Genomic DNA, 27993 nt, shown 5'->3' on the forward strand with positions numbered 1-27993 from the left:
CCAAAAGGCAGTAGCGGGTTGTGATCTTTCTGACCTGGGACTTGTTGGTGGCAGATGTTGGCAACAGTTTTGTGGAATATGCAAGGCAGGCAGGCTCTATGTGGCTAAAATTCTGCTTATTTGGGCTGTGTTTAAAACAACTGGATGTACAAAAACTTAAGTATGGGGCCAGTGGGCTTTATGAGCGAACGAGTTTCAGCCTATGGTAAAAAGATAACCTAGGGGCTGTCTTCAGCTCACTTATGTAGCAACAGACATGATAGAGCATATCCTAACACTTAGATTTTTTCAGAAGCATATAAGACCACAAATAAAGCACGTTATGATGATAACAGTTGTCTCTTCAATGGGAGTCCTGTACAGATTATTCCAGGAAAGGGAGTCTCAAATACAACAGCACATCCTGTAAGAGACCATGAGCATAGATTTTTGAGCTGCACAAGGGTGACACAGTTACAAAAAAAAAAAAAAAAAAAATCACTTCCCCCAAAGTTTTTATATTATACTCAATTATCAAAGCCTAAATACTATTTACCAATCAGGGGTAATTTTTACAGTAAGGACGTTGCCTTTTAACACAACTGATGCTCCACATTTACCTCAACCTAGAAGTTTACTAAGATCGATTGACAAAGTCATTGTTCCAGAAAGAGTTCAGACCTGTTGTTAATGGATTATTCAAAAAAGCTCCTTGCAGACCACAGGAATTTTCTACAATGTCAACTTTGAAAGAATCGTACTATTGTGTAGTTTGATTCTGATTCTATATTTGCTTTTTAGATCTCACGTTCCTTGTTCCTCCAAAGTCCTTTCTCTCTGAAGCTTGACCTCACTGGAGAAGAGGGATGGCAGAGTGGGATTCTGCTGACTTTGACCTGCTGTCGTATTTAGAGCATCTTAGTGATGAGCAATTTCGGAGTTTTAGGAATCATCTACAGCAAGAGATACAGCAGTTAGGACTGCTATGGATTCCATCTGTTGACCTAGCGAGGAACAAAAAAGAGCTGGCTAAAGTACTGATGACCTCCTATGAGACACAGTACACCTGGAATATGGCATTCAGTATATTCCAAAAGCTCGGTCGTGAAGATCTCTGCAAGAAGATCAACACTAGACGAAACCGTGAGTGGGGCCATTCTCAGAAGGGTGGGTAGGGGTCGGGGGCAGTTTGCAGGAAGCTTGGTTATTTTGATAAGTGACTTCTCCATCCCCGAAGAGCAGGTCTGCAGACTTGGAAGTCATAAAAGGGACAAGAGATGGGCTGGATGTGGGTCATGTCCTGTCTTAGGACTTTCTGACTCTACCCCTGTTTTCTGTCTTCATGCTAACTAGCTTTTATGAAAGTGGCCAGGGGCAAGTGCTTATGATAGAGTGGATCCCTGGCATGGAGCTTTGTCCTAAAACTGTAAGATCTAGCCCAAAAAATGTATGGTCCTGTGTATAAAGATTATGGAGCGTTAACAGAGTGGAGACTCTCCTAAGTGGATCATGTTCGTTGGCTTACTCGGTATTACCAAACACCTCTGAAAGAGATATAATTCCGTATCTCAACTGAAAAACTGAATATCTGAATGCTTAAGAGAACTTACCAAGATCATGAATCTAGTCCAAGGTCTCCTCGGTAGCAGAGCTAAGACTTTAAGCAAAACGCAACTGACTCTAAATGCCAGGCTTTTTTCCTCATCTTTCTCATCCCTTCAATATTCTCCATCTATCTGGAAAGACTTACAGGGGCCAGCCAGGCAGGTGATTAAAATACGCAAAGTAGCTGCCAGTTCTAGAAAAAAAACATATGTTTGGGTTTACTGCTACCCCTCAGCTCTTATCTTCCAGACAGTTACAACTGGTTTCACGGGAAAGAAAATTTCAGGTTGTCTCCTGTCATGGCCCCAAATAAATTATTGGACATCAACTAGTAAACTGTTGGAGACATTGATAACGGTGATGTGACTCCAGTGCCACCAGATCTTCTGATGTGACAAGACAAACCAGAGATCTAGAGTGTTTGGTGTTAACTTTTGACATTTAATTGCTGACAACTAAGTCAAACAAATCAAATGGCTTGTAATTCAAGCCAAACCATCTCGTGGACCAGGTCCAGGTTTGGTGCCAATTTTAAACTTCTGGCACGGAATGAGAGGGTTCCACCAAGTCTGCTAAGCAGCATCTACTGAGCAATAGAGAGAGAGCCTTGGTTAGCACGTCTCATTCACCCACCGTATTTAAACACCGAAAATTGCTTTGACTTTCATATCTTCACATCATCTCCCATATAAGTAAGATATATTTATAGATTTATTTATTTATTTTCATTTTAGAAACAATACATAGCATAGAATATTCAAAGAATACAAAAAGTAAAAACAGAAAAAGTCACCCCAAACCCTGTAACCTTGAGCTATATCCTTCAGGACCCTCCTATGTAGATACAAATATATGAAAATTAAGTCATACAATACGTTTCACTGTTTAGACCCATTTTTATCTGCCAAACCTCACATAAACATTTTCAAGCAAGGTTAATCTTAAACCATCCCCCATTCTGGGACTCCCCCCAAGGGGTGAAGTTTATCAGTTTTCGTAGATATCTTTCCAGAGTTTTTACAGTTAATTTATGTCAATACATCTAGATAGGAGAGAGTAACTCTAATGGAAGAAGTGGGGTTGTAATAAGAGCTTCAAATAGTAACTCCTATTAGAGAACCTGCCCTTTTCCGTCAGTGGGTTAGGAGAAACCATGTCTACCCCCCTTTCTAACAGCCAACAAATGCTGTTCTCATATGAAGAGTCCACTGTGTATCTGCAATTTGTTCAGGCTGATACATCCTGTTTCTCTGAGGGTGAAGTCACGAGCCCAATGTAGTGTGGACGGTTGGCAACCCAGTGCCTCAAAAATGACATTTTATACTAGCTGCTGCCTGGATGGGGGTCCATAGTGGGGAAAGAGAAACAAAACCTGAGAATCTCCGTGTGCCTCTTCTTAGATACTCCCTTGGTTAAGAGCACACACACTTCAGTCACCTGGACTGGCATTCAAACCCCATTTATATTTAGTAAACATGTAACTCTGGAAAAGCTTTTTAAATAATGGGGCAATGTGAAATGATACAGGCCCTCTATCTAAAATGTCAAGAAACAAGGCTACTTCAAATTGATCATTCCAGCAAAGTGGAATATCTGCATATTCCAGCAGATATGAAGGATGAACAAGTCTAGAAATCTAATGTATGACATGGGGACTATAGTTAATAAAATTGTGTTATATTAGGGATTTTTATTAAAAAGTAGATTTTAACTGTTCTTGTCACACTAACTATGTGAGGTGGTAGATATGCTAATTTGCTTCAATAGAGTAACAATTTTACTACCTGTGTGTATCCTATAACATCATGTTGTAAACCTCAAATGCATACAATAAAATTTCTTTAAAAATTAATCATTCCAAGCCATACTATCAAAATGTAACTAGGATTAATATTTAACTCTATTCCTAAACATCAGTTAGGTAATTAATAGTAGAAACATGGTTGTCAATGTGACTTCTGAGTAAGATACTTTTACTTGAACATTCAAATTTAGAAGTAAACTAAAACTAAAGAAATTATACTACAGATCTTTTTTATAATGAGGAAATCGTTTGGTTTTTTAAAAATTCCTTTGATTATTGAAGACAGTTATAAAATATTAAGTCGGTAAAACTTTATCTTCTTGATTAAATATTACAGTATGGCTTCACTCCCTGCTATGACAGGTAGGTTTCTGTTCTTCCTATGTCATCTTCCTCCTCCTCCTCCCCTTCCGTTGCTTATTATGTTCATGGTGCCAAGGTTCATAATATTGGCTCTTGATGGTGATCACAAGTGCCTTCTTGTTTGGGCTCCTTTCTGTATTTGAGCCTACATATAGCTTATTGCATACCACTCTCCCTGATGTGCCAGAAGTTCATTCCACTGTCTTAGTTAACTGGACTTCATTGTTGCTCACCCCATTTCTGCCCCAAGAAAAAATCACGGGTGCTGGATTCCTTGATTTAATTTTATGTCTAAATCTAATTGGATGTCTTTATACACAAATGACATCTGGACATAGTACTCCTCAGTTACTCCTTATTATGTTGTGTAAGTTGCTTCTATGTCTTCTGGCATTGAATATTTTTGGTGAAATCTTAAAAAGTTTTACTTTTTCCTGTTTTCTTCTTGCTGAATCCTTAAAGGATTTCTTCTTTTTTTTTTTATTTCAGCCTATTATGGTGGTACAAAAATTTAGGTTATGTATATTGGATTTCTTCTTTATCCTTGGAGTTCGAGAGCTTAATAGGGGTGCACCTCAATATTGATCATTCTCTTTTTAAAAAAAAATCACTCACATTTATATATTTAATCCTTAGGATCAAATTTATATATTTACATATTTTATTTATATATTTATTTTATTTATATATATTTACTTAAAAATCCAAGAATTTTTTTCTCTCAGATTTTCTTTTTGTTTACATTCTCCATTTTGAGGACATAAATTTTTCTTATATTTTTGCACATTTTTCCTCCATAGCTTTTTTCCAGACTTATTGAGGTGTAATTGACAAATAAAAATTGTATATATTAATATTTAAGGTATACAACTAGATGTTTTGATATACACATACATTGTAAAATGATTGCCACAATGTAGCTAACATATCCATCACCTCACATACTTATTTTTTGGGGATGAGAAAACTTAAAATCTACTGTCTTAGCAAAGTTCAAATATGTAATACATTATTAAGGATAGTACCATGCTGGCCGGGCGCGGTGGCTCACGCCTGTAATCCTAGCACTCTGGGAGGCCGAGGCGGGTGGATCGCTCAAGGTCAGGAGTTTGAGACCAGCCTGAGCAAGAGCGAGACCCCGTCTCTACTAAAAATAGAAAGAAATTATATGGACAACTAAAAACATATATAGAAAAAAAAATTAGCCGGGCATAGTGGCGCATGCCTGTAGTCCCAGCTACTCGGGAGGCTGAGGCAGTAGGATTGCTTAAGCCCAGGAGTCTGAAGTTGCGAGGTTGCTGTGAGCTAAGCTGACGCCACGGCACTCACTCTAGCCTGGGCAACAAAGTGAGACTCTGTCTCAAAAAAAAAAAAAAAAAAAAAAAGGATAGTACCATGCTGTACATTAGATCTCCAGAACTTATTCATTTTATAACTGAAAATTTGTACTCTTTGGCTAATATCTCCCCTTTTCTCCCATCCCCAGTCCCTAATAACCACCTTTATAGTCTGTTTCTATGTATTCAACTTTTTTCGATTGGTTGATCTCCTTTTCAATCACAAGGTAGGCATGTCCTGAAATAAAGAACTCCATTTAAAAAAAAAAATCCATGTATAAATGAGATCATACAGTATTTCTTTCTGTGACTGGCTTGTTTCACTTAGCATATTGTCATCCAGGTTTGTCCATGTTGTCACGAGTGTTACAACTTCCTTCTTTATTAAGGCTGAATAATATTCCGTTACATATGTATTTTCTTCATTAACCTGTCAATGGACACTTAGGTGGTTTCTGTATCTTCACTATTGTGAATAACATTGAAATGAACAGGTGATTACAGATATCTCTTCAAGATAGTGATTTTATTTCGTATGGATATGTACCCAGAAGTAGAATTTCTGAATCATGTGATAGTTCTATTTTTAATTTTGCTGAACCTCCATACTGTTTTCCATAATGACTGTACCAATTTACATTCCTACAAAGGTGTACAAAGGTGTACCTTTTTCTCCATATCCTTGCTAAAACTTATCTTTTGTAGTTTAGATAATATCTATCCTAGCAGGTATAAGGTGATAATTGCCTTGTAGTTTTATTTTTGCATTTCCCTGATTAGTGATGTTGAGCACCTTTTCATATTTCTTCAGCCATTTGTATGTCATCTTTGAAAAAATGTCTATTCAATTTCTTTGCCCACATCTTAAGTTATATGGTATCTTGCTCATTGACTTTCTTATGTATTTTAGATATTAACTCCTTCTCAGATGTATGGTCTGTAAACACTTTCTCCCCCTCCATGATTGTCCTTTCATTTTGTTGACTGTTTCCTTTGCTATGTAGAAACTTTCTAGTTTAATGTAGTCCCATTTGTCTAACTTTGCTTTTGTTGCCTATGCTTACAGTGTTGTAATACATCCAAAAAATCATTGCCACCACCAATGTCATGGAGCTTTCCTCCTATGTTTTCTTCTAGCTGAGTATCCTTAAAATAACTATTTTACATTCTTCGTCAGGCCATTCGTGGATCTCCGTTTCTTGTATTCCTGTGTTTATTGTATTCCTGTGTTTTCCTGATCCTTTATGATCCTTCTAATCTTGCACAAGTATCTACACATTTGGAGAAGTAATCATCTCTCCAAGACTTTATGGATTGGATTTGGTAAGGAAAGACTTTAACCTGTTTATGGGGAGTGGCAGTAGGGAGGTTTGCTAGAGTGTGCTGGCACCAAGTGTGAGGTATGCAGTGTCTCTGGGTCCAAGGAGTATGGTGCCTCATTGGCTTAGGTAGCTGGGGTCCACAACATCCACCACTGCCTAGTCCTTGACAGTGGGAGCTGTAGGCAGTCCTCAGTAGTAAGGGATTAGGGCTGGAGATGACGAGGGCTTGGGTGGTAGTGTATGTGTCACATGGCTGCAGGGTCAAGCTACATGCTCAGGGTGGTGAGAGCTAAAGCTCTCTCAGAACTTTTCTATGGATACGCCCATTCCACACCTCTTGTTTCTTCCTGGGGGCATTCTTAAGATTATTTGCCCATTCTCCAAACTGTAAAAGTCGAGCTAAGTGCTGAAAATATTCTGTTTATTTTCCCTAGAAATGTTCAAGTTTGTGTGCCTTTGTCCAGTCCTACTGGGTTGAACCAGCTGTCTTTGTCAGAAGCTCACACCCTGCAGAGGTGCCCTTGGGAAGCCGGCCTGAGGTGTGGGACAGGGTGAGATTCTGAGTGTTTGCGATGCCTGTGGACAAGTTGGAAGGAGGAGTCATAAGTGGCTCATAGGCAGGCTTCCTGATGGAGTCCTAGGAGAAGCTAATAGAGTTTGTAGCATCTCTTCTCTACATCCAGCCTTTTCCAACTACTCAGCAGTGCCAGATCACCTCAATATTCTTGGAGGGGCAAGAAAAAAATGGGTGTTTTGGGCAGAATCCCACATGGCTAAGGGAGTTACACACTCACTCATTATATTTTCACTTTCTCCCATGGGGGAAACTGTAGGCTAAGAGCCCTGGCCCTGAGTTATGCTGCCTTGAGGAAAGTTTGACTTGGGTGATGTAAAAACTTTCATCTTATCCTCTTTAACGCATTTATTCTTGAAATTTTTGCTCGAACAGTGTGCTGGAACTTCTCTATTGGACTCTCACAAAGGTACTCTCATTCATAGGCAGTTGGCAAAATTGATACTTTTGTACAGGGTATATAGTAGAAATCTTGTATTACACCATCTTGTTGACATCACTGCAGTCTCTTTTTCATAGCTGTTCTTTCGAATTTCCTTAGACATTTTCTTCTATATATAATGTTTATTATATATGTGTGTGTATGTATATACATAATGTTTGTTATAAAGTCCTTACCTCTTAATTTCAAAAGCTAAGTCATAGGTAGGTATGCTTCCACTGAATTTTTTCTTTAAATTTTTATTTTTAAGTGATAATAATTGTACATATTTTAAGGGTACAATGTGATGTTTTGATATGTTTACATTGTGGAATGACTAAATCAAGCTAATTAACAAATCCATCACCTCATATACTTACATTTTTGTGTGTATGTATCAAACTAAAAAAGCTTCTGCACAGCAAAGGAAACAACTGAGTGAAGAGATAACCCATGGATTGGGAGAAAATACATGCAAACCATATGTCTGATAAGGGGCTAATATCCAAAATATATAAGGAACTCAAACAACTCAATATCAAGAAAACAAATAACTCAATCAAAAAATGGGCAAAGAACTTAAAGACTTCTTTTCTTCTTGATTAGGAATCATGGTTTTCTACTGCTTTGAATCTCAGCTTTTTAATTGTATGCAAAATATCACGCTTGAAGCTTTGACTCGGGGGGATGGGTGGGACATGGGCAATATATATAACCTGAACTTTTGTACCCCCATATTAAGCTGAAATAAAAATATATATATGTCATATATAAAAACAGTAGAGAAAGAAGTGTTATTTCTCCCTGAAAGGACTTGTCTTTCTCTTCGCCAGGCTGCTTAGGCTGTTCAGATGTGCTAGATCAGGACCAACCAGCCACCATAGTCTTGGAGGTGGGATCAGGCCCATCTCCACTAGGGAAAGCTGGATCTATCGCATTCCAGTGCCCTACACCAGCCCCTGTGCGGCTGTTAATAGCTAGCTGGTTTTTACTTATTCCGTCAAAGTTCTGCTGCATTGTGGGGTTCCCTCTTCTGCCTGCCCTTACCCCAGGGATAAAAACATCTTTAGGTATCTGCTCACTAAGGAAGGGATTATTCCCTTCTGGAAGTTCATTTATTTAGATTCAGTTTTGCATCATAGCTGTATAGACTTATATATTTTTATGTCATATTTTCTTGTTATAGTGGGAGTGCAAACTTATATATTCTCAGGAGAAATGAAACTCCCTCTACAATAAAGAATTTTATCCGGTATATCATTTCATTTACCTTAAGTAACTCACTAAGTGACCAGGATTTCAGTAGGAGTATGCAAAAACAAGAGGAAAGATGGGTGTGAAATTAATGATTATAGCCAAAGATGTAATAGCTGCTTTGAGCCAAACATACGTTAGGAAACAGCCCCTGAACTCAAGAACCATTATCTAAGAGGCAAACTTGATGTGAAATGAAGCGTTATAACTGAAGGCTATATAAAATGCTGTGCAACCACAAAATGAGAAAGTAATAAGTCCTTGATTAGCCGAGCTAAATAAGAGGGGAAAATGAGCATGTAATGGTAAGAGATTGGCAGATTCTATTGTATGGATGAATAGGTTTCCTCAACCTTCTTCTTTTAAAGCAGGGTGATAAATATCCTTATACCTATATCTTTGTGGTGAACGGGCAGTAAGTAAAAATCTTTTATTTTTACTGTGCTTTTACTGTAAACATGAAAACAGGGTGAAAGTGTTTTTACATCTCAATGTTTTTCCATGTCCTGCATTTCTTCTGCCCTGTACTCACTCTCTCAGGTAGCGAAGAAACACACAAATCTCTCATGAGGACAAAATTCCAACTCGTGTCGGAAACGTGCCCCTTTCCAGGAGTTGATTACAGCTTCTACTTCCAAATGATAGGAGATATTTTCTACGCACTTGAATCATCATATGATTTCAGCACCTCTTCAACAGAAAATCTTAATATGTTCCTGGTGGGAGATAGAGCAGCTGGGAAATCTCTGTTCGTAAAAACAGCAGTGGTGCAGTGGACAATCGGTGAGCTGTGGAAGGACACAATCTCATATATCATTCACCTCTCTTCTCATGAAGCAAACCAGGTGACCAACTGTAGCTTGATTCAGATGATCTCCAAAGACTGGCCCAATAGGCAAGCTCCAGTCGCAGACATCCTGTCCGATCCCCAGAAGCTCCTTTTTATCTTTGAGGACTTGGATAACATGAATTTTGACTTCAGCGTGGATGAATCTCTTTTGTGTAGTGACAGCAGACAGCACGTGCCGGTATCCATTCTCTTCCTCAGTTTGCTGAGGAGAAAGATGGCCCCAGGTTCCTGGGTCCTCATTTCATCAAGGCCCAACTGTGACCCTTCCATAAAAACATTAATGTGTAAGAAAGATTGCTACGTGTCCCTGGAGCTCTCTGATGAAAACAAGCAGGAGTATTTTTACTTATTCTTTAAAGACAGACAGAGGGCTTTGACAGCCTTCACACATGTCCTTGAGAATGAAATTCTTGTGGACCTATGCCAAGTCCCCGTCCTGTGCTGGATCGTGTGTACTGTCCTGAAGCAGCAGATGGACAAGGGGGAAGATATCAGAATCTCCTGCCAAACACCCACGGACATATATGCCCATTTTCTTGCCGGTGCATTGACGTCTGAGACTGGAGTTACTGAATGTGGGCATCACCAATTTCTCCTAAACCGTCTGTGTTTGCTGGCTTTAGAAGGACTGTTTAGCAACACCCTAAATTTTAGCATTAGAGACCTCACAAGCGTGGGGTTTACCAGGCTTGACATCTTTGTGTTGCAGGCCATGAATATTCTTTTGCACAGCAGTCACCCGAAAGACCATTACAAGTTCCTACACTTGAACATCCAGGAGTTTTGTGCAGCTGTTGCATGTATGATGGTATTACCCATTTGCTCAATCCCCTCAGCCAAGGAAAAATATAAAGAGAAAAGGGAATTATACAATGATTTTAGTCCCGTAATTATTTCCATTTTTGGTCTTCTTAATGAGAAGAAGAGAAAAATTCTTGAGACGTCCCTTGGCTGTCAACTACCAAAGGCAGCATCTTTCAGGCAGAACTTGCTAATGCTAATGAGACATTTGGGGAACAATCCAATCCTACTAGAACACCACATGCCTTTGTTTTACTCTCTCTTTGAGAATCAGGAGGAAGAACTTGTGAAAGAGATAATGGGCTTTTTCTTAGAGGCTACCGTTCATATTCACGCACACACAGATTTGATGGTTTCGCTATATTGTCTGCAGCACTGCCATCCTCTAAAGAAACTTACGTTGTGTCTTCAACACATCTTTGAAAACAAGAATCCAGCTGTGAAGCTAACTCCTAGGTGAGTCTTTAAAAAAATTACTTTCTTTCCTGTATTTCTAAAACCTGCCCATGATTCCAGTGCTTGTTGACCATAAGAGGACAAACTAAAGGCCATGCAGAACTTGATTTCCACTGTGGTTTCTCCTGGGACCAGTGATTTTTAAAAATTTCTCTGTTTCAGTTTAAACTCGGGGTTTCTAGGTTAAATCTCAGCATTATTGACATTTTGGGGGCCAGATAATTCTTTGTGGTGGGGAGCTATCTTGTATCTTGCATATTACAAGCTGTTTAGCAATATCCCTGGCCTCTACCCTGGCCAGTAGCATCCAATTGTGACAATAAAAATGTCTTGAGACATTGCTAAATGTCCCCTGAGGGAAAACTTGCCCCTAGTTGAGAACCAATGGTTTAACTTCATTTCTTCAAATCTGTTGTATGGATTAACTGAAGTAATCCTTATATTACATTAGGGGTGCTCATAATAGCACATAAAATGCAACATTTATCATCAATACTGATGTTTTTAGATGTGTAACGTTTCCACACTTAAAGACACTGCACTCAGTTGTATCTTGTCTGAATGTGGAATCACCAATTAACTTTGTGGGTCTGGGTGTTGTTTTTGATACTTGACCAGACTTTATTTCTTCCTGCCTGGTATTAAGTCTGAGTCAGGTAATAGGTTACTCTCAAAAGATATCCATATCTATCTATATATATATACACACACACATACACACACACATATATACACACACACAAACACGTGTGTGTATCATTTTTCAAATTGCTGGAGTTGAATTGATTCCACTAGAGAACCCCGCGTTTCTTCTATGTAGACAAACAAAAGGCCTCGACTATTGGAGAGACATCTGCTGTCTACTTCACACTAAGAAGAACCTCCGGGAGCTGGAAATTTGTAGCAGTGTCTTTGATGGTATTTCAGAAGAACTTCTGTCTAAAGCCCTGGGACATCCTAACTGTCAACTTCAAACACTCAGGTATTCTATCAATCTCTAAGTTAGTGATTCCCCCCACAGTAACAGTAATCTCCTTTTCCTTCTCTGGGGGAAGACAATACACAAGAAAATGATTATTTCATGTGATAAATAGTAAAACTAGAACTAGTAATACTAGGAATATACCTAATGCTGTGAGGGGAATTGGGGTAGGAGTAGGGAGATCCTGAAGTCCCTGGTATTGTTTTCAGTAAAAGGATAATTGATTCAGATAATGATGATTCACAAGTTGTCCAGGTGAAAAGAATCTACATCACTTTGGATTATGTTCAACCATATGTAACAGACATTCTCCCCTCCTCCTCTAAGAGTGCCTTAAGCACATAAGGCTTATTTTTCTACTCCCATGAAAGGTCTGGAGGTAGAAAGCCTATGGAAGACATACTTTCAGGTCAGATTCATCAGGGCCTAGGCCCCTTCTGCACTTCCCCTCAGCCATCTTTAGCATGTCTATGAGCAAGATGATCTTGGGCCACAGTGACTATTGAAGCCCCAGCCATCATGGCTGCCTCAAGGCAGGAAGCCACAGGGGGAGGAGGGGAGGAAAAGATACACCTCTGAGCCTCAGGAGCTTTCTTGACAGAGACTTTATAGAACTCTTCCTTGTGTCACTTCTGCTTGCATCTCATTGACCTGTTCATCTTGTCATCACACAGCTTTTTATAACTGCAAAAAGGGACTGGGAAAGTAGTCTCTGTTCTTGGAAGCAGTGAGAAATAGTAAAAATTGGAGTTATCCTAAAGAAGAGTGGTGGTTGGGGGTGTAGGTTGGAGTGAGATCTGAACAGACTTGAGCAAGGTAAAGAAATGAGCCAATAAACAACTACTGATTATCCCCTGGGGTCCATGGAACTAAAGCTCAGTGTGTTCAAAGAAGTTCGTAGACTCCCATGGTTAGAGCAGTGAGGGGCAGAGTGTGTTAGGAAAACAGCTCATAGGAGTGTGTGTCAAGATCACAGCCCTCAAAAAAGCATCAGGATTGGATTATCTGGAGTGGGGTGAGGAGTTTTGAGGGCTTTTGAGCATAAATGTCAGAATATGCATTTTTAAGAGACTCATTCTGTGTATTACACTAAGACTAGCAGATCCTAAAGCCAAGGTGGAGTCAGGGAGCTCAGAGGAGGCTGTTAGCATCCTCCAGGTGAGAATGAATGGTGCATCTGATGAGGGTGTGAGCAATGCGGGTTGGTGAGGCGCCAGCTTCGTGCTGTATATCAGCAAAGGATGATTCCTTGACTGAATGTAGAATATAAGGGAAGAGTTGACTGCCCCCAATATCTTTGGTTTGAAAAACTGCCAGGTTAGAGTTGCCACTGAGATGGGAGGATATACGACTGAGGCAAGTGTTTGGGGTAGGTCAGTCTAAAGTTGTTTGAAGTAAAGTTGAGGTGTCTATTAAACATCCAAATAACAGTGTGGGATGTTCATGAGTTGAAAGTAAAATTTGAATGTCATATGTATATATAAAAGTAGTGAATAAATTTAAAGCCAAGGACTAATGGGTTCACCAAGGGTAGAAATGTTGCTCAGGAAGGAAAACGATTCAAGGACTGGTTCCCAGAGTTCTCCAAGGTGAAGTGTCTGGGCAGAAAAGCAGGAACCAGAAAAGGGATTTGACTGATCATGAAGCTGTGAGGAAAAGTGAGGAGCATGGCATCCTTGAAGCCAAGGGAGAAGTTTCCTTATTAACAAAGGAAAGAGCAACTGTGTTGGAAGGTGCTGGTCAACCAAGGAGAGTAAAGACTGAGCCCTGACCAGTAACATCCGTAGGTGGAGGGCACTGATGACCAAGAATGGTTTTGGAAGGGGAGCACAGGCAAAGCCTGATTGGAAAAGACAATGGTGAGAGGGGAATGAAGACTTTTGAGTAGTTTCATTGCAATAGGGTGCAAAAAAGGAGGGAAGTTGTTTGGGTAAAATGGGGACCAAGAGATCATTGGACTAAGCACTCTGGAAATACAGACAGAAGCAAGCAAGACACGTCCAGCCTCCTGCCAACTCACCAGTAGTCTGGGAATTAAGTTAAAAGGACTCTCCATGTGTTATATCTTTAAGTTCGTCATAGAATTCTCAATCCTGAGTCATTTCTCTGGGGGTTGGCTAATTTTCCAGGCCCTTTTCACATTTCTCTTGTTTAACTTTGAGTTGTAGGTTCCTAACTCAACTCAACTCTTCTCTTCTCTTCTCTTTTCTTCTCTTTCCTTCTCTTCTCTTCTTCTCTTCTCTCCAGATGGCCCATAAAGAGATAATGACCATTATATTGCCCTGATACTTTTCTTCCACTTTCAAGGGAATCATGAAAATCTCTTTCTGGGTTGGGGGACAGCGGTGGTGGTGGTTCACTCAGGGACTCTGGGCCCACTGTTTTTTCCCCCAATGAAATATTGAATTGTTAATGTGTGCTAGATCCTGTGGATGTATGGCCCATCAACATATTATGGCCTTTTCTCTCATAACAGAGAAAAGCATGGCTAATTTTACATGTAGGTGTGTGAATTTTCTTAATGGCCCACTCACAGGTCCTGCTTTGAGGAAGGTCAAGGTGTAAACGCATCATAAAGACCCCAGAGGATGATTTCAAAGTCAACAGCGTGGCCTGACCTTGGGATGAGTGGAAATCCCCTGACCTCTCTAGGCACCTACGACTGAGAACAGCATGTGAGGAAATGATCAACACTCAGAATCTGTTCTAGAATGAAATAGGGCAGGCAGGAACAATTGCAGAGATGTTCATATGGTATGCAACCTTCACTGGACATTTCCTACCATTTTATCTTCTGCAGGTTGTCACATTTCTCAGCTGATACTGAATTTGACAATTTGTTCAAGTCTATGGTTCATAACAGGAACCTGACCTTACTGAACCTGAATGGTATGCCCATTTCCCTACACACGTTTTCCCTTCTGCGTGAGATCTTGAGTGGTCCAACATGCAGCATACAGCACCTGAGGTGAGTCGTTGCTTGGCCAGATATTCGATGTGCATAAGGGGGATGGCTGGGTGTTAGTCTGTAGAAGTGCTCTTCAGACAATACCACATTTTGCCCATCCTTGATACCATTCATTCCTTGAAGATTTTCAGCACAGGGTGTATTTCTCTGTAACAAATAGTATTCCTATTTATTTATTTCAGAAATTATGGGGTTATAAACGCTTTGGTTACATATTCACCTTTGCATCGCCCGAGTCATTTTGATTGATCTGAGTTTCTACATCAATCTTTTCTATCACTCATCTTCTCACTCCCGCGACTTAATTTTTCTAAAAATCTAGTTCTGCTCATTCTCAGGGATGAGACACCCTGGTCAAACCCTAAAGAAACATGGTCAGATGGAAATGCTATGTGAGCCGAGCCACAAGAGTAGTTTTACATTTTCTAGGGGCTACATTTAGAAAGTAAAAGGAAGCAGGTGAAACTTTTTAAAAGTAAAACCTTAACCCAACATATAAAATGATATCAATACATAATATTAAAAAACAATTAATGGGATTTTACATTCCTTTTTTGTATGAAGACTTCAAAATCCAGTATGTATTTTATACTCATAAAACATCACCATTCTGATGGTAAATTTTCACTGGAAACATTTGAGCTCTATTGTGACTTCATAAAATTTACCATTGAAAAAAACTGATTCACATACCCAAGGTATTCTTAAATACTGTTTTCCAATAACTAAATTGAGAATTAACTTGTATTTTTAATTTAAATGAATGAAAATTTAATAAAGATTCCCGTTCCTCCATCGTGCTAACCATACTTTAGGTGCTCAGTAGCTATGTTTGTTAGTGATTTCAGTGCTGGACAATACAGCTCTAGACCTTGTCTCCAATAACTACGTTTCACTTGTGCTCACAATGTCAAGCACCTCATGTTCCAACAGCACCTCCTGTCTTCTCAAGCCACTCTGTCTTGTAAGCAATTCCCCCACCCTTAAATCCTACTGGGTCCTTCAGTCATTCGACCATCAGCTTCCCATTGTCGTTTTCCTCCCTCATCCTTCCCTTTCCTTCTTGAACAATTGGAATTCTGTGGTCCTTTGTAGTCGTTGCCTTATATCTTCTCACTCAATGTCCTTTCTTTCCTTCACATTCTCCTGGCAAAATCCCAACTTTGCTGCCACTCTGTGGTCAGCCCCTCCCCTAACCCCACCTATCTCCTTCCATTTTGAAACATTGTTCATTTGGCCTTTGGTCTTCCCCAAACTTCAGTTGCTCTCTCTCAATCTCCTTTATGTCTTACCTTCCTGAGCACTAATCTCTGGGATGTTTCTAAGTGGTTCTCAACAAATCTGAGTTCTCATCCATGACATTAAGTAGCCTCTATACACTGTAGACTCTGAGACATATATTTACAAACGTATATTTCTTCTGGTTTCAGACTCAATGGACTTCTAAATGTACCTATTTTGATATTTAATAGGCATTTTAAATACAGATTTTCAAGTGGCTTGCCTTAGACAAATTAGTCAGGTCTATAATTAGAATGGATCTGACTACTTCCTGCTGCCTCTGCTTCTAAACATGGTAGACCAAGCCACCACCTCTCACCTGAGCTACTTCAGCATCTTCCTACCTGTTCTCCCTGTTCCTACCTTCACCTGTTACGTGGAAAAGAGCGTAGAAGAGCAACTTCCATTTCGTTCTTAATTCAAGTGAGATCTTGCAACTCTTCTGTCCCCTAATCTTCAAATCCTCAGTGGCTTCCACTTTTATCCCAAATAGAATACATCATTTCACCGTGTGTGGCCCTGGTCAACCCTCTGACCCGTCCTCTGCACACACACCGTGCTGCAGCCGTACTGCCCTTGTCGCAGGTCTTTGAAACACTAGCCCTACTCCTGCATCAGACACTTTTTTTCTGCCAGAAATTCTCTCTTCAGGTCTTGCCCTTTTATTTCTCAGGTTTCTGCTCCAATGCCACCTTATTAGCTAGAACTTCTCTCACTGACTGCTCCTCACAGAAGTAGAATACCTCCTTTCCTTTCTCTCCATTCACTCTGATTTACTTCTTATATGGAACTGACCATCAGCTAGGTGCATTACATATTCAGTCCTTTCTTTGCACTGCTAGAATTCCATCATTTTTTTCTAGTTCTCTGCTGTATCCCAGGAGCCTAGCACAATGCCTAAAATATGGCAGATGATATTTATTAGTTGATTGAATGATGATTAGCAAAGACCTCATTAAAGAAGTGAATGTTGAATGACAAGCTAAAGGAAGGGAGACAGCCAACCACGCAAATATCTGGGGAAAGAACACCAAGTAGAGACAAGGGTCAAAGCAGAGCCACTAAGTTAGCAAGAATGTGCCTGGTGGACTTGAGGGAAAGTGAGGAGATCAGGGTGGATGGGACAGAGTGAGCAATGAGCAGAAGTTAGGAGATAAAGCCAGATGGTCATTGAAAGCCAGATCATGCAGGGCATCATAGACCATGTGGAAAACCATCAGGGGTCATTGCAAACGTGATAGAAAATTGAGGGTCTTGACCAGGTTTTACATGTGGGTGGCACACACACATCACGTGATCAGGTAGGTGGCCTGATACCTGACAGTCCTGAAACATGCCACTGGGGACCACGTGGAGATGGATGCAGAAGGATGAAGAACTGCCTGCTCACTGCCCATCTCAAATCTGCACCTGCACCCAAATTTGAACTCTGAGAACTGGTGTTGGGTGAGAGTAGAAGCAGAGAGATCCAATTATTTCCTATTCTTAGTAGCTGTCATCTCACTTGGTTGGGGCCAATTTTATTTTAAAAAGGCATGGCTTAGAAAACTGGGAGGCCTTTCTTTCATCTCTGAGTTCCTCTTACAGCTTCGTGAACTGTAATTTGCAAGCCAGCGCATGTGCAGAAATCTCATCGATCCTGGTCAGCAGCAGGAATCTGAAAAAGCTGACCTTAGCCAACAATCCCCTGGGGGATGATGGGGCAAGAACACTGTGCGATGCTGTGCTCCACCCAGATTGTGTTCTCGAGTCACTGACGTAAGTTGACTTAGACAAGCCCACCACATAGGAGTTCGGACCTGGGTTTGAATGTTAGGCATGTGGTCAAAGAACAACGGAGAAGAAAAGGGCAATAGAACACAGCAGCTGAAAGTATGGCATTAATATTTGGAGTTGGACAGGTCTGGGTTAATATTCTGGGATCTTTTTTTTTTTTTTTAAGACAGTCTCACTCTGTTGCCCAGACTACAGTGCTGTGGCGTCAGCCTAGCTCACAGCAACCTCAAACTCCTGGGCTCAAGCAATCCTCCTGCCTCAGCCTCCCGAGTAGCTGGGACTAGAGACATGTGCCACCACACCTGGCTAATTTTTTCTATTTTTTTTAGTAGAGACCGGGTCTCACTCTTGCTTAGGCTGGTCTCGAACTCCTGACCTCAAGTGATCCTCCTGCCGTGGCCTCCCAGAGTGCTAAGATTACAGGCGTGAGCCACCATGCCTGGCCTAATATTCTGGATTAACAACTAATTTGCAGTATGATATTGGCAAAAATGAATTTAGGTGTTCTACCCCTCCCCCGCCACACGCACTTGTATTTCCCAGTCTGGAGAACAGGGGTCACAACATTAGCAAACTTAAGGCTTTGGAGAGAGAGTTGCATATGTGGGAAGGAGATTCTGAATGCAGCAGCTGGGCCACAGCAGCTGACTGTGTAAGAGCAGGAGCCGATATTGCAATCCCTGGTCCAGTCTACCTTCCCCCCCCCCTCCCCCGGTGGAAACCACGATCTAGTGTGTTCATTACCAACTTCGTAAAATAGAGAGACTGGAAATCCAGATTGGAAATGAGTAAACTTTCAAATATTGGTAGCAAATTAAACCTGAACATAAAAAACTGGACATGGGTTTACCGTTCCAGAACCCGAGGGCTTCAGGTGTGTGTCCTGCCTTTACTGTCTCCAAAATTTTCAACAGTTCACATATTCCCTTGTAAGAAGCAAGGTAGCTCTTTTAGAATCACAATTTTTAAACTGAAAAGAATTTTAGGGTTACATTAAACAAAAAAATACACTTTAACCAACAATGAGGAAACCAAGTTACAGAAGTAACTTGTGTAAGATGATCCAGTTAGTGGGAGTTTGATTGTGTTTTTCATGCCCTGTTCCATATTATCCATTCTGGTATTTTACCCTCTGCACTATCTTGGGTAGCTCCTATCTCCTTTTCCCAGTAAGAATGTCATAGATAGAGATGTACTGGGCTGTGGCAGCAGAAGGCATGGAGGCACTTCTGGATTCAGGGTGGGTGATGGCATCTGAGCCTTTCCCAGTGGTCACTGTGTGACTAACTCGCTCTTTCTGTGTTTGTGGCCTCACACAGGTTATTCTACTGCTGTCTCACCGAACGTTGTTCTGTCCACATTACGAAACTCCTCATGCTCAGCAAAACTCTAAAACATCTAGACCTGTGTGTGAATCACTTACAAAACTATGGAGTATTGGCTTTGACTTTTCCCCTGTCGTTGCCGGAATGTCGATTACAGGAGCTAGAGTAAGTCTCTCCGTGGTTCTATTGGACGATGGCGCCCCTGCCGTGTTGAGGGGTTTGCAAGGCGAAGTTGGCAACAGAAATAAGACTTTAGCAGTGGTGTCATGGGTGATAAAGGGTGTGACAACATGTGTTTCCAACAACAGGTAGCACAGTAAGGTTTGTTGGCAAAACCTTCTAGCTGAGAAGGGTCAGAGCCCACAAAATCCCTGAGACCTTCACCACGCAGAGGGTGAAGGGTGAAGAGGGGTGCCTGGGCCAGGTCCAGCAGGACATACTGTGTAGAAGGGCTGTGGGGGAAGGGGCCTAAAGATTCAGCCCTGACCTGGCTTACATATTTATGGGGAAGGGAACATTATTTGGGGTAGGCAATCACAGGGACATCTTTTTTGAGAAATAGCTTTATTGGAAAAGGGGTATTTTGGTGCACATGGGGGGAAGTTGTGTATCTAGGCCACGACTATGGGCCAAAGACGTGCTTCTCTGATAAGGTGACTTAGTCGTGATCCAGTGGCCTTGGACCAAGCTTCCAGGAAGAAATAAGTAATAACCTTCTACAGCCTTCTGAGTGTCTCTCCTCGATGATACTAATCAACTTTCTCATATTTTCTCAGGTGATGAGCTATCACTTGTCTGAAATTTTTTTGTTATTCTTTGAACTTATCAAATGTGAAGTCTTTTTTTTTTTTTTAATGTTCTACCTCAAATGTCTGTCTTTGGCTCAGAAATATGAGAACCTGAGGATCATAAAATCATCGCCTGTTTACAAAATAGCAACACTTTAGCTTGTGAGCTGCTGAACTAATGTGCTTAATAGACTATATAAGAATGTAATCAACACTACCATATCTGACTTTTTATTTCAAATTTATTTCTGCCTTGTAGTAAACCCATGTTTCCATTTACTTTGATTTGGGAATAGGCAGGCCAGGGGGAAAACGGGAAATTCTAGGGATATACTTTCCTCCTCGGATCTTGCTTATTTGGGCATGGCGGTTTATAGGAAGCTGCCTTTGGGAAAATGAAATAAGCCTTTTTGTTTTCTTGGCCCTTAGTTTGTACCCAGAAGGTTGAGAAAAATACACACAATACTTTAGAACAGGGTCAGCAGGCTTTCTCTGTAAAGGGCTAGATGGTAAATATCTTGGGCTTCACGGGCCATAGGTCCCCGTCATAACTATTCAACTCCACCATAGCTCAAGGGCAGCCATGAACAAATATGTCAACAAATGGGTATGGCTGTGTCCCAACAAAACTTCATTTACAAAGCATAGGGTTGTCAGGACTTGGCGCTCAGGCTGTAGTTTTAAATCTTGCTGTAGACTCTAAACATGTTGCTTCTGTCATCACTCAAGAATCTCCTTAAGTGAGACTGTGCATTCTGTCTGTTGCCTTCCCAAACCTGGGCAGAGACCTCTTCTATGAGCCCCGGTAGGACATATTAAACCCTGTGTTTGTCCTACTTCCTCTCCCTCTAAGCTTGAAAACATGGATGTGATTGGCATTGTTAATACCCCATAACTATTAAATAAAGAATAAACCTGGGATTTTTCTAGAATCTGCTTGCATATCTAATTATACAAATTATTACCAAATGTGTACTAAATGTCAGGCACTCTTCTAGGTGGCTGGGACACATCAGTGAACAAAACAAATATCCATGTCTTAAGGATCTTGCATTGGCACTGGGGGAGATAGAAAATAAGACGTAAGTAAGTTATGTATTATTAGACAAGAGGTCAGTAAGCTATCATCCAGAGGCCAAATCTGACCCTCTGCTTGTTTTTATAAAGAAAGTTTTGTTGGAACACAGCCATTTATAGGGTGTCTATGAACACTTTTGTGTTGTGATGGCAAAGTTGAGTAGTTGTGACAGAGGCTGTGTGGCCCATAAAGCCTAAAATGTTTATTATCTGGCCTATTACAGAAAAAGTTTATCAGCCCCTGCATCAGACAACAAAAAGTGCTATGGAAAAATTTTTTTTTATCAGTTTAAAATAGATCAGGAGCACTGATGGTGATTTTCCCCTCTCTAAGCAAGGTTAGTCAAGGTAACCTCATTGACAAGGGGACATTTGAGCAAAGACTTGGAGGAGGGTAGGAACTGAGTCGTGCAGATCACCAGAGTGGGGATTCCAAGCAGAACAAATAGCCTATGCAAAGGCATTGGCACAGATATAGCCTGCCATGCCACTGTGGTGAGGCAGTGAAGTAGAACTGTAGAATTAGACATGGGAGATGTGAGTGGGGAAAACAAGATGGCAGATCTCCTGGGAGAATGTGGGCAGTTGCCAGGACTTTACCTACTTTAAGTGAGAAGAAGGATCACGTGGCATAATTACTTTTATCATAAAAACAGTAAATTTAGCTCTCCTCAATAACATTGGTCTTTGACATGAGTACTGGAAGGTAGAAGAATGAATGTCAGAAGAGTTTGCCCAAAATAATTCTTCAGAACCCCAGTTCAGTACCACAAAGATACAGGAATATGATTTTAGTTATCTACATCCTGGGACAAAAATGTTCAAAACATTCTGGCTTCAGTTTTTGTGTTCGTAAAATCAGGATGATGCAAGCCTTGTGATCATTGTATGAGTTAATATGCATTAAGATCTTTGAATGATGCCTGGTATGTTGTAAATGTTCTATAGCTGTTAACACTGCTCTTGTCTCTGTAATGAGTCCCTTCCTCATGAACATCATGAGATGGATCCAAGAACACTTAGCACTTCATGATACAAAACTTTTGAGACAGGTGGTCATGACTCTAGCTTATGTTTGTTTTTTCCAGGCTGTCTGGTTGTTTTCTTACCAGCGATATCTGCCTATATATTGCAGCAGCTCTTATTTATTATAATCTGCACCTGAGGAGGCTTGAGCTTGGGTATAATAACATAGGGGATGCAGGAGTGGAGCTGCTATGTCGTGCTTTGAAATATCCAAACTGCAAGCTGGAGATTCTTGGGTAGGTACCTGGTGGAGAAAGTTCCCTATTTGGAGTTAGGAAAAGTGGAAGAAAAGATAGGTAGGAAAGAATCTGGATTGGGAAATAAAAACTCAGACATAATGGTCTGTTGTTTGAAATGCCGTTCTTTTGTCCAGAACTTGTGGAGGGAAGTATTTGGTAAATATCTAGCTCATGCCCATCTAAGCTACCTGCCATTTCTCCCCAAGGATTGGGTCCTATTTCACCTGTGCATTTCCTTGTTACAGGCTAGAAGGGTGCGGGTTAACCAGTGCCTGCTGTCAGTCTCTCACCTCTGTTCTCACCAGCAGCAAAACACTGAAAACACTCAATCTGTCTGAAAATAATTTGGGTAATGCAGGAGCTAGAAAACTTGTTGAGGGCTTGGGACACCCAGCGTGTGTACTTGAGGCATTTGGGTAAGTTGGATGCTGTTTTCCTTGGTGATGGGGACAAGTCTGTGTTGAGATAATCTAAGGCATATGAGATGATGATAAATGCATTGCCAGTTTCAAATACCAAAAAAAAAAAAAAGAAAAAGACCCAAAAAGGATACCCTTTCCTGTTGGGAGATTGAGAATACGTGTTGAGTTCTTAAAGCAAAAGTATGTACTCAATGATGAGTAAAAGGTGACAATTGGTATTACTTGTTATACTTTTAGGAACTTTTTTTTTCCATATCTTTAAATATTTTCCATTTTCTTTCACCTGCTTGGTTGTGTCCTTCATTACCAGAGGAAGAAAATGGCTAATTCTCAGTCTGCCATCTCATCATTCCAAACCCATTAAATTCCTTCTCATAAAGTAAGGATTCTCTTCCTTTGTGTGTTAGCTAACTATTGCCACATAACAAGTCACCACAAACTTAGGACTTAACACGCATATTTATTATTTCATACCCTATGTGAGTCTCAGGAGTCCAGTCATGACTTAGTTGGTGATCCTCAGGATCTCTTCCAAGGCTGCATCTAAGGCTGGGGTCATATCCAAAGCTTCAACTGGAAGGAAGAAATCTGCTTCTATGATCACATGGTTGTTGGCAGAATTCAGCTCCTGTAGGGTTGTTGGGCTGAGGATCTTAGTGCTTAGGTGGCTGTTAGCTAGAAGAGACCCTCAGTTCCTGGCCACATAGACCCTTCTTGATCAAATTTTGTAAGCCAATAGAGTGAGTTTGTTAGCAAGACAGAAGTAATAATTTTATATAAACTCATCAAGGAAGCGACATTTCATTTTTGCCCATTGGCTAGAAGCAAATCACAGGTCCCACCTACACCCAAGGAGAGAATTATTCAAGGGTGTGACTGACACATGGTGAGGATCTTTGGAAGCCATCTTAGGAGCTGCCTACCACAATTTCCATTCACACTTTGTCCACATATTTAGAAAATCCTGGCAATATCTAGCATTCCATTTCTACGTGCTTTATTTTCTTAAAGGAAAGCAATATTCAGGTTACTGAGCACTCAATTACAGACAAAGTATACACATCTAGGATTTACCCATTGATCAAGTACAGGCAGGGCAGCTCATTTTCTGCTTGCCTTCAATTTTCTCAAATGGAAAATGGGAATATTTATCTCAGAATTCTTAAAGATTAATTCAGAACATAGATGCAATGTGCTTGGGACCCTACTATAAGTTCATTTTCCCTTATGCTCTCCAAATGACACTTTATAATAAAGACAGATATTGAGTCAAACTTTCAGATGTGTAGAAAACCCATTCAAACGTTTTGAGCTTTCCAAATCCCTTATTGTCTTTATTTTCCTGCAGGGCTCTTATCTTCTAATGTACCATATAATGTGTTTATTCTGTCTGTTGTCCAACTCCTTCTGCTAGAATATAAGCTCCATAGTGGCAGGGATATTACTCCCTTCAATGTTGTAGGTGCTTAATGAAAGTAAATTGAAAAAAAATGAACATATTTCAGGTTATAAAGGTATTTGTACCTACATGCTAATTGGGACATTCACATACAGAGAGGGCACAAGATAAATAAAAGTGACTATGAATCTCCCTCCTTAATTTGAAGAAATTATATCAAATGTTATAAGCATGGGCTCTGGCATAAGTATGCCTCTGTTCTCCAGCTATGTAAACAGATTCTAGTTGAAAACTCTGACCCCAAGCGTTGGAATCCATAAAATCATTAATGACTTCATCTCTTGTGAGGATGCGATGACATATGCCTACAAAGTATGGAGTACACATTAACAGTCATTACTATTAACATTAACTTCAAGCAGTTCTCCCAGTGGAATTCTTATCTTATGTTCCAATGCTTAATGGAGAAATCTCCATCTTAGGGTATTTAGTCGAGAGCAGATTTTCCTCTTTCCTCCAAGGTGGCAAGATAGACACTCCCAAGAATGCCCAAAGGATGACATATGGGGAATTAGTCATTGATGGGACAGAGGTGAAATATAACATGTAGTATTAACAGAATTCTCCCTCTATATTTCTTCAGGATTCGAATGAGTGATTTGAATGAAGAAACTCGGAGGTTGCTGATAGCTGTGAGAGAAAAAAATACCAAGCTGGTCTTTCTGTATCGATCTTTCAGTATGAGAGAAGGCAGACAATTCACCGATTTGTTTGCTTCTCAGAGTCATTCTCAGCCAGGTTCAACGAAATCTAACTACACTTGGCAGTCAGTCTTTTTCAAATTTCCCAGAAGGTTTGCATCTACGACAGAGGAAACTGCAGTTTCTGGACAATCACTTTAACCATATTCTATGTAAAGTGTATTTGATGTAAGCTGCTGTCACGACTGGGATACAGGAAAATTAGGGTTACAATTTCTCTTTTGATTTTGTTTTGTGACCTTGATCAAGTCAACGACTTTCTTTATAAAAACTCCTACACTGTCTCACTAGAGTATTCAAAGGAGTATATGAAGTAATAAAAGTTTTAAATGCATTGGGGAAAAGTATGATGCATGATTCTTTTATCAGTATGCTTCTTGGAGTAACAAATTGAATTGAAGGAGCCATGATTTTTTCTTTTCTTTTTCTTTTTCTTTTTTTTTTTTCTTTTTTTTTTTTTTTTTTTTATCTAAAGAGAGTTGTCAAAGGTATCCCTAGGAATCCCTGGAATCTTTCATCTTACATTCCTTCCTTATTTTGTATTTCTACCACACTTTCACTCCTGATCTACTTACACCTCAACTGGTATTCGTTCCCCTTATCTCTCTCCTCTCTGCTCACAAATTTGTAGCCATCCCATAGGATGAAGGGTGACTTCCCCCTAAGCTTCAGAGAAATGTGAGATTTGTGTGATCTCAGAAGAAGCCTCTTTTTTTTAAGTATCCACAAATGGTTTTATTAAAACACAATCCTAAACAGATCAATAATGAGCAGTGAGATTGAAGTGATAATAAAAAATCTCCCCAAAAAGAAAAGCCCCAGACCAAATAGATTCACATATTCAACCAGACCTACAAAGAATAACTGGTACCCATTCTACAGAAGTTATTGCATAACATTGAGTTAGGGAGAATTCCCTCCTTCTCATTCTATGAAACCAGTATCACCATTATCCCAAAGCCAAGAAGGGACAAAAAGTGAAAACTACAGACCAATATCCCTTATGAACATAGATGCAAAATTCTCAATAAAATACTAGCAAACCATATTCAACAGTACATCAAAAAGATAATCCACCAGGACCAATTGCGCTCTAGCCCAGGAATATGAGGATGATTCAACATATATAAATTAGTAAATGTGATTAATCACATAAACAGAAGCAAACACAAAGACCATATGATCATACCAACAGATGAAGAAAAAGCATTCAATATGAGCTGGCTGTATTTATTGTTAGGCGAATTCCTCACTGTGCAAATGTCATACAGTATATTTACACACACTTGGATAGTATAGCCTACTACACATCTATACTATGTGGTGTAGTATACTGCTCCTAGGCTACAAACCTGTACAGCATGTTACTCTACCAAATACTGTAGGCAACTGTAACACAACGGTAAGTATATGTGTATCTAAACATAGAAAAGGTACCATAAGCATATGGTATAAAAGATAAAAATTGGTACACCTGTCTAGGGCACTTACCATGCTTGCAGCTTGCAGGACTGGAAGTTGTTCTGGATGAGTCTGTGAGAGGTGAGTGGATGGGAAGACCTAGGATGTTACTGTATGCTACTGCAGACTTTTATAAACATTGTACACTTAAGCTACCCTAAACTCATAAAATTTGTTTCTTTGTTAACCCTTGCTCTATTCAAAGCTTGCATATAGGAGGTCTTCTCAAAGACGATGCTTTCTTATAATTGCACAAAGGATATTGGCTAGGGGATGTGGACTAACTCCAGGTGTTAGTTGGGCACCAAACCCAGTGGATGTTCTGAGGCCAAAGTCAGGTTGGGAGAGAAGGTTCTGCCCTTGCCTTCAGTAAGGACTCCAGGCCCTGACCCTGTTGAGGAATCTACAGCAGGCACTGTTCTAAGTGCTTTGGAGTTCTAACACAGGCAGTCATTATGCACTCCTTTCCTTAACTTCTAGACATCATTATTCTTTCAGGCATTGACAAGCTCACTGGCAAAAAGAAAAAAAAAAAATGCTGTTAGACTGTAGATTCCTGAAATAGATCCAGGCTTGGGGGAGAGGTTGAGGAATTTGGAAATTCATTGTAGAGAGGCTTTTAGCTTTTAGCAGTGTGGGATCTAGATCAGGGCTTCTCAGGCTTCGTACTATTGACATTTGGGACCGGATCCTTCTGTGTTTGAAGAGGGCTGTCCACAAGAAATTCCCAGCTTACTGGTTCCAGCAGTTTCTGGGTTCATGTTGGCAGAAGGTCGCTCCAGCAGCTCAGGAGCCCCCCAACAATCCAAGATGTGATGGAGGGAGAAATTAACTGCTACACCTTACCCTTCTCATGAGCCTCCAAGCCTCTCGGGGCCTAATCCCTGCCAATGCATTTCTCCTTCCAGTTCTGCTCAGCAACCTCTTCCCATGGAGTCTCCTGTAGATTCAGGCACCTCCCTCTTCTGTTCTATCTTTGTCTGTCTGGTTGAGTTTTTTTCGTTGGTTGGTTGGTTTTTTTTTGTTTGTTTGTTTTTTCTTGTTCATCTAAAACTTTTTCTTCTTACAGAGACACTCTGGGTATTGGTGTCTCTGGTCAGCCATCTTCAAGTTCTATTTTATTTAGAAGTGTTTTTTTTTTTTTTAATTTTCATACATGTGGAGATTTTACAGATAGTTTTCTGTTACTGATTTCTCATTTAATTCTGTTGAGATTAAACAACAAAGTGTATATTATTTTAACTTTAACATTAATGAGTTTTGTCTCATGACCATATACTTCTACCTTGGTGAATGTTAAATGTGGGCTCTAAATAAAAATATGTTTTTCAGATGTTAGGTAAAACTGGATACATACACCTATGTATTTCTATCATTTATATAGGTCTATTTTCCTTATCATTTACCAACCAATTAGTCTGTTGGGGCACGTTAAAATTATTGTTTTATTTATAATTTCAATAAGACACTGAATTGATCTTACAAGAAATAAACAAGAAAGCATTTGCAAATTTGTCTTAAAGTTTAAAATATTTATTGGAAAAAAATAAACAAAAGTCCCAAAGAAAACAACATGAGAATACTTCATATTTGAAATGTAATTTTCCCCAATCAATATAATTAGTTATTAAATGACCCAGTTTTTTACTGTATCTTTGTATTATGCAGAAAAGTCCTTAGCTCCGATCATGAGCATGAAGTGATTTCCTACAGATGATTCTA

The 27993-nt window shown here is 40.0% G+C and overlaps 1 protein-coding gene across 1 annotated transcript; it reads left to right on the top strand.

Annotated features, from left to right (window-relative positions):
• The first annotated feature begins 845 nt into the window (after window positions 1-845).
• NLRP11 (NLR family pyrin domain containing 11) lies at window positions 846-27974 on the top strand. Its single transcript, XM_069456930.1, has 11 exons — window positions 846-1122; window positions 9200-10766; window positions 11587-11748; window positions 14549-14716; window positions 17585-17755; window positions 19093-19263; window positions 22052-22225; window positions 22474-22644; window positions 24693-24847; window positions 26293-26352; window positions 27940-27974. The coding sequence occupies exons 1-11, from the start codon at window positions 846-848 to the stop codon at window positions 27972-27974; spliced, it is 3111 nt and encodes a 1036-aa protein (XP_069313031.1).
• The last annotated feature ends 19 nt before the right edge of the window (window positions 27975-27993 follow it).

This window comes from Eulemur rufifrons, chromosome 24, assembly GCF_041146395.1.
Source record: "Eulemur rufifrons isolate Redbay chromosome 24, OSU_ERuf_1, whole genome shotgun sequence".
In the NCBI taxonomy this organism is placed as follows: Eukaryota; Metazoa; Chordata; class Mammalia; order Primates; family Lemuridae; genus Eulemur; species Eulemur rufifrons.

Bases quoted from the DNA above. Each gene is read 5' to 3' on its own strand.
- NLRP11 (XM_069456930.1), top strand. From the start codon at position 846: ATGGCAGAGTGGGATTCTGCTGACTTTGACCTGCTGTCGTATTTAGAG. The intron at 14,717-17,584 runs GTGAGTCGTTGC...TTCCTCTTACAG, and splicing joins TGCAGCATACAGCACCTGAG to CTTCGTGAACTGTAATTTGC. The intron at 22,226-22,473 runs GTAGGTACCTGG...TCCTTGTTACAG, and splicing joins TGCAAGCTGGAGATTCTTGG to GCTAGAAGGGTGCGGGTTAA.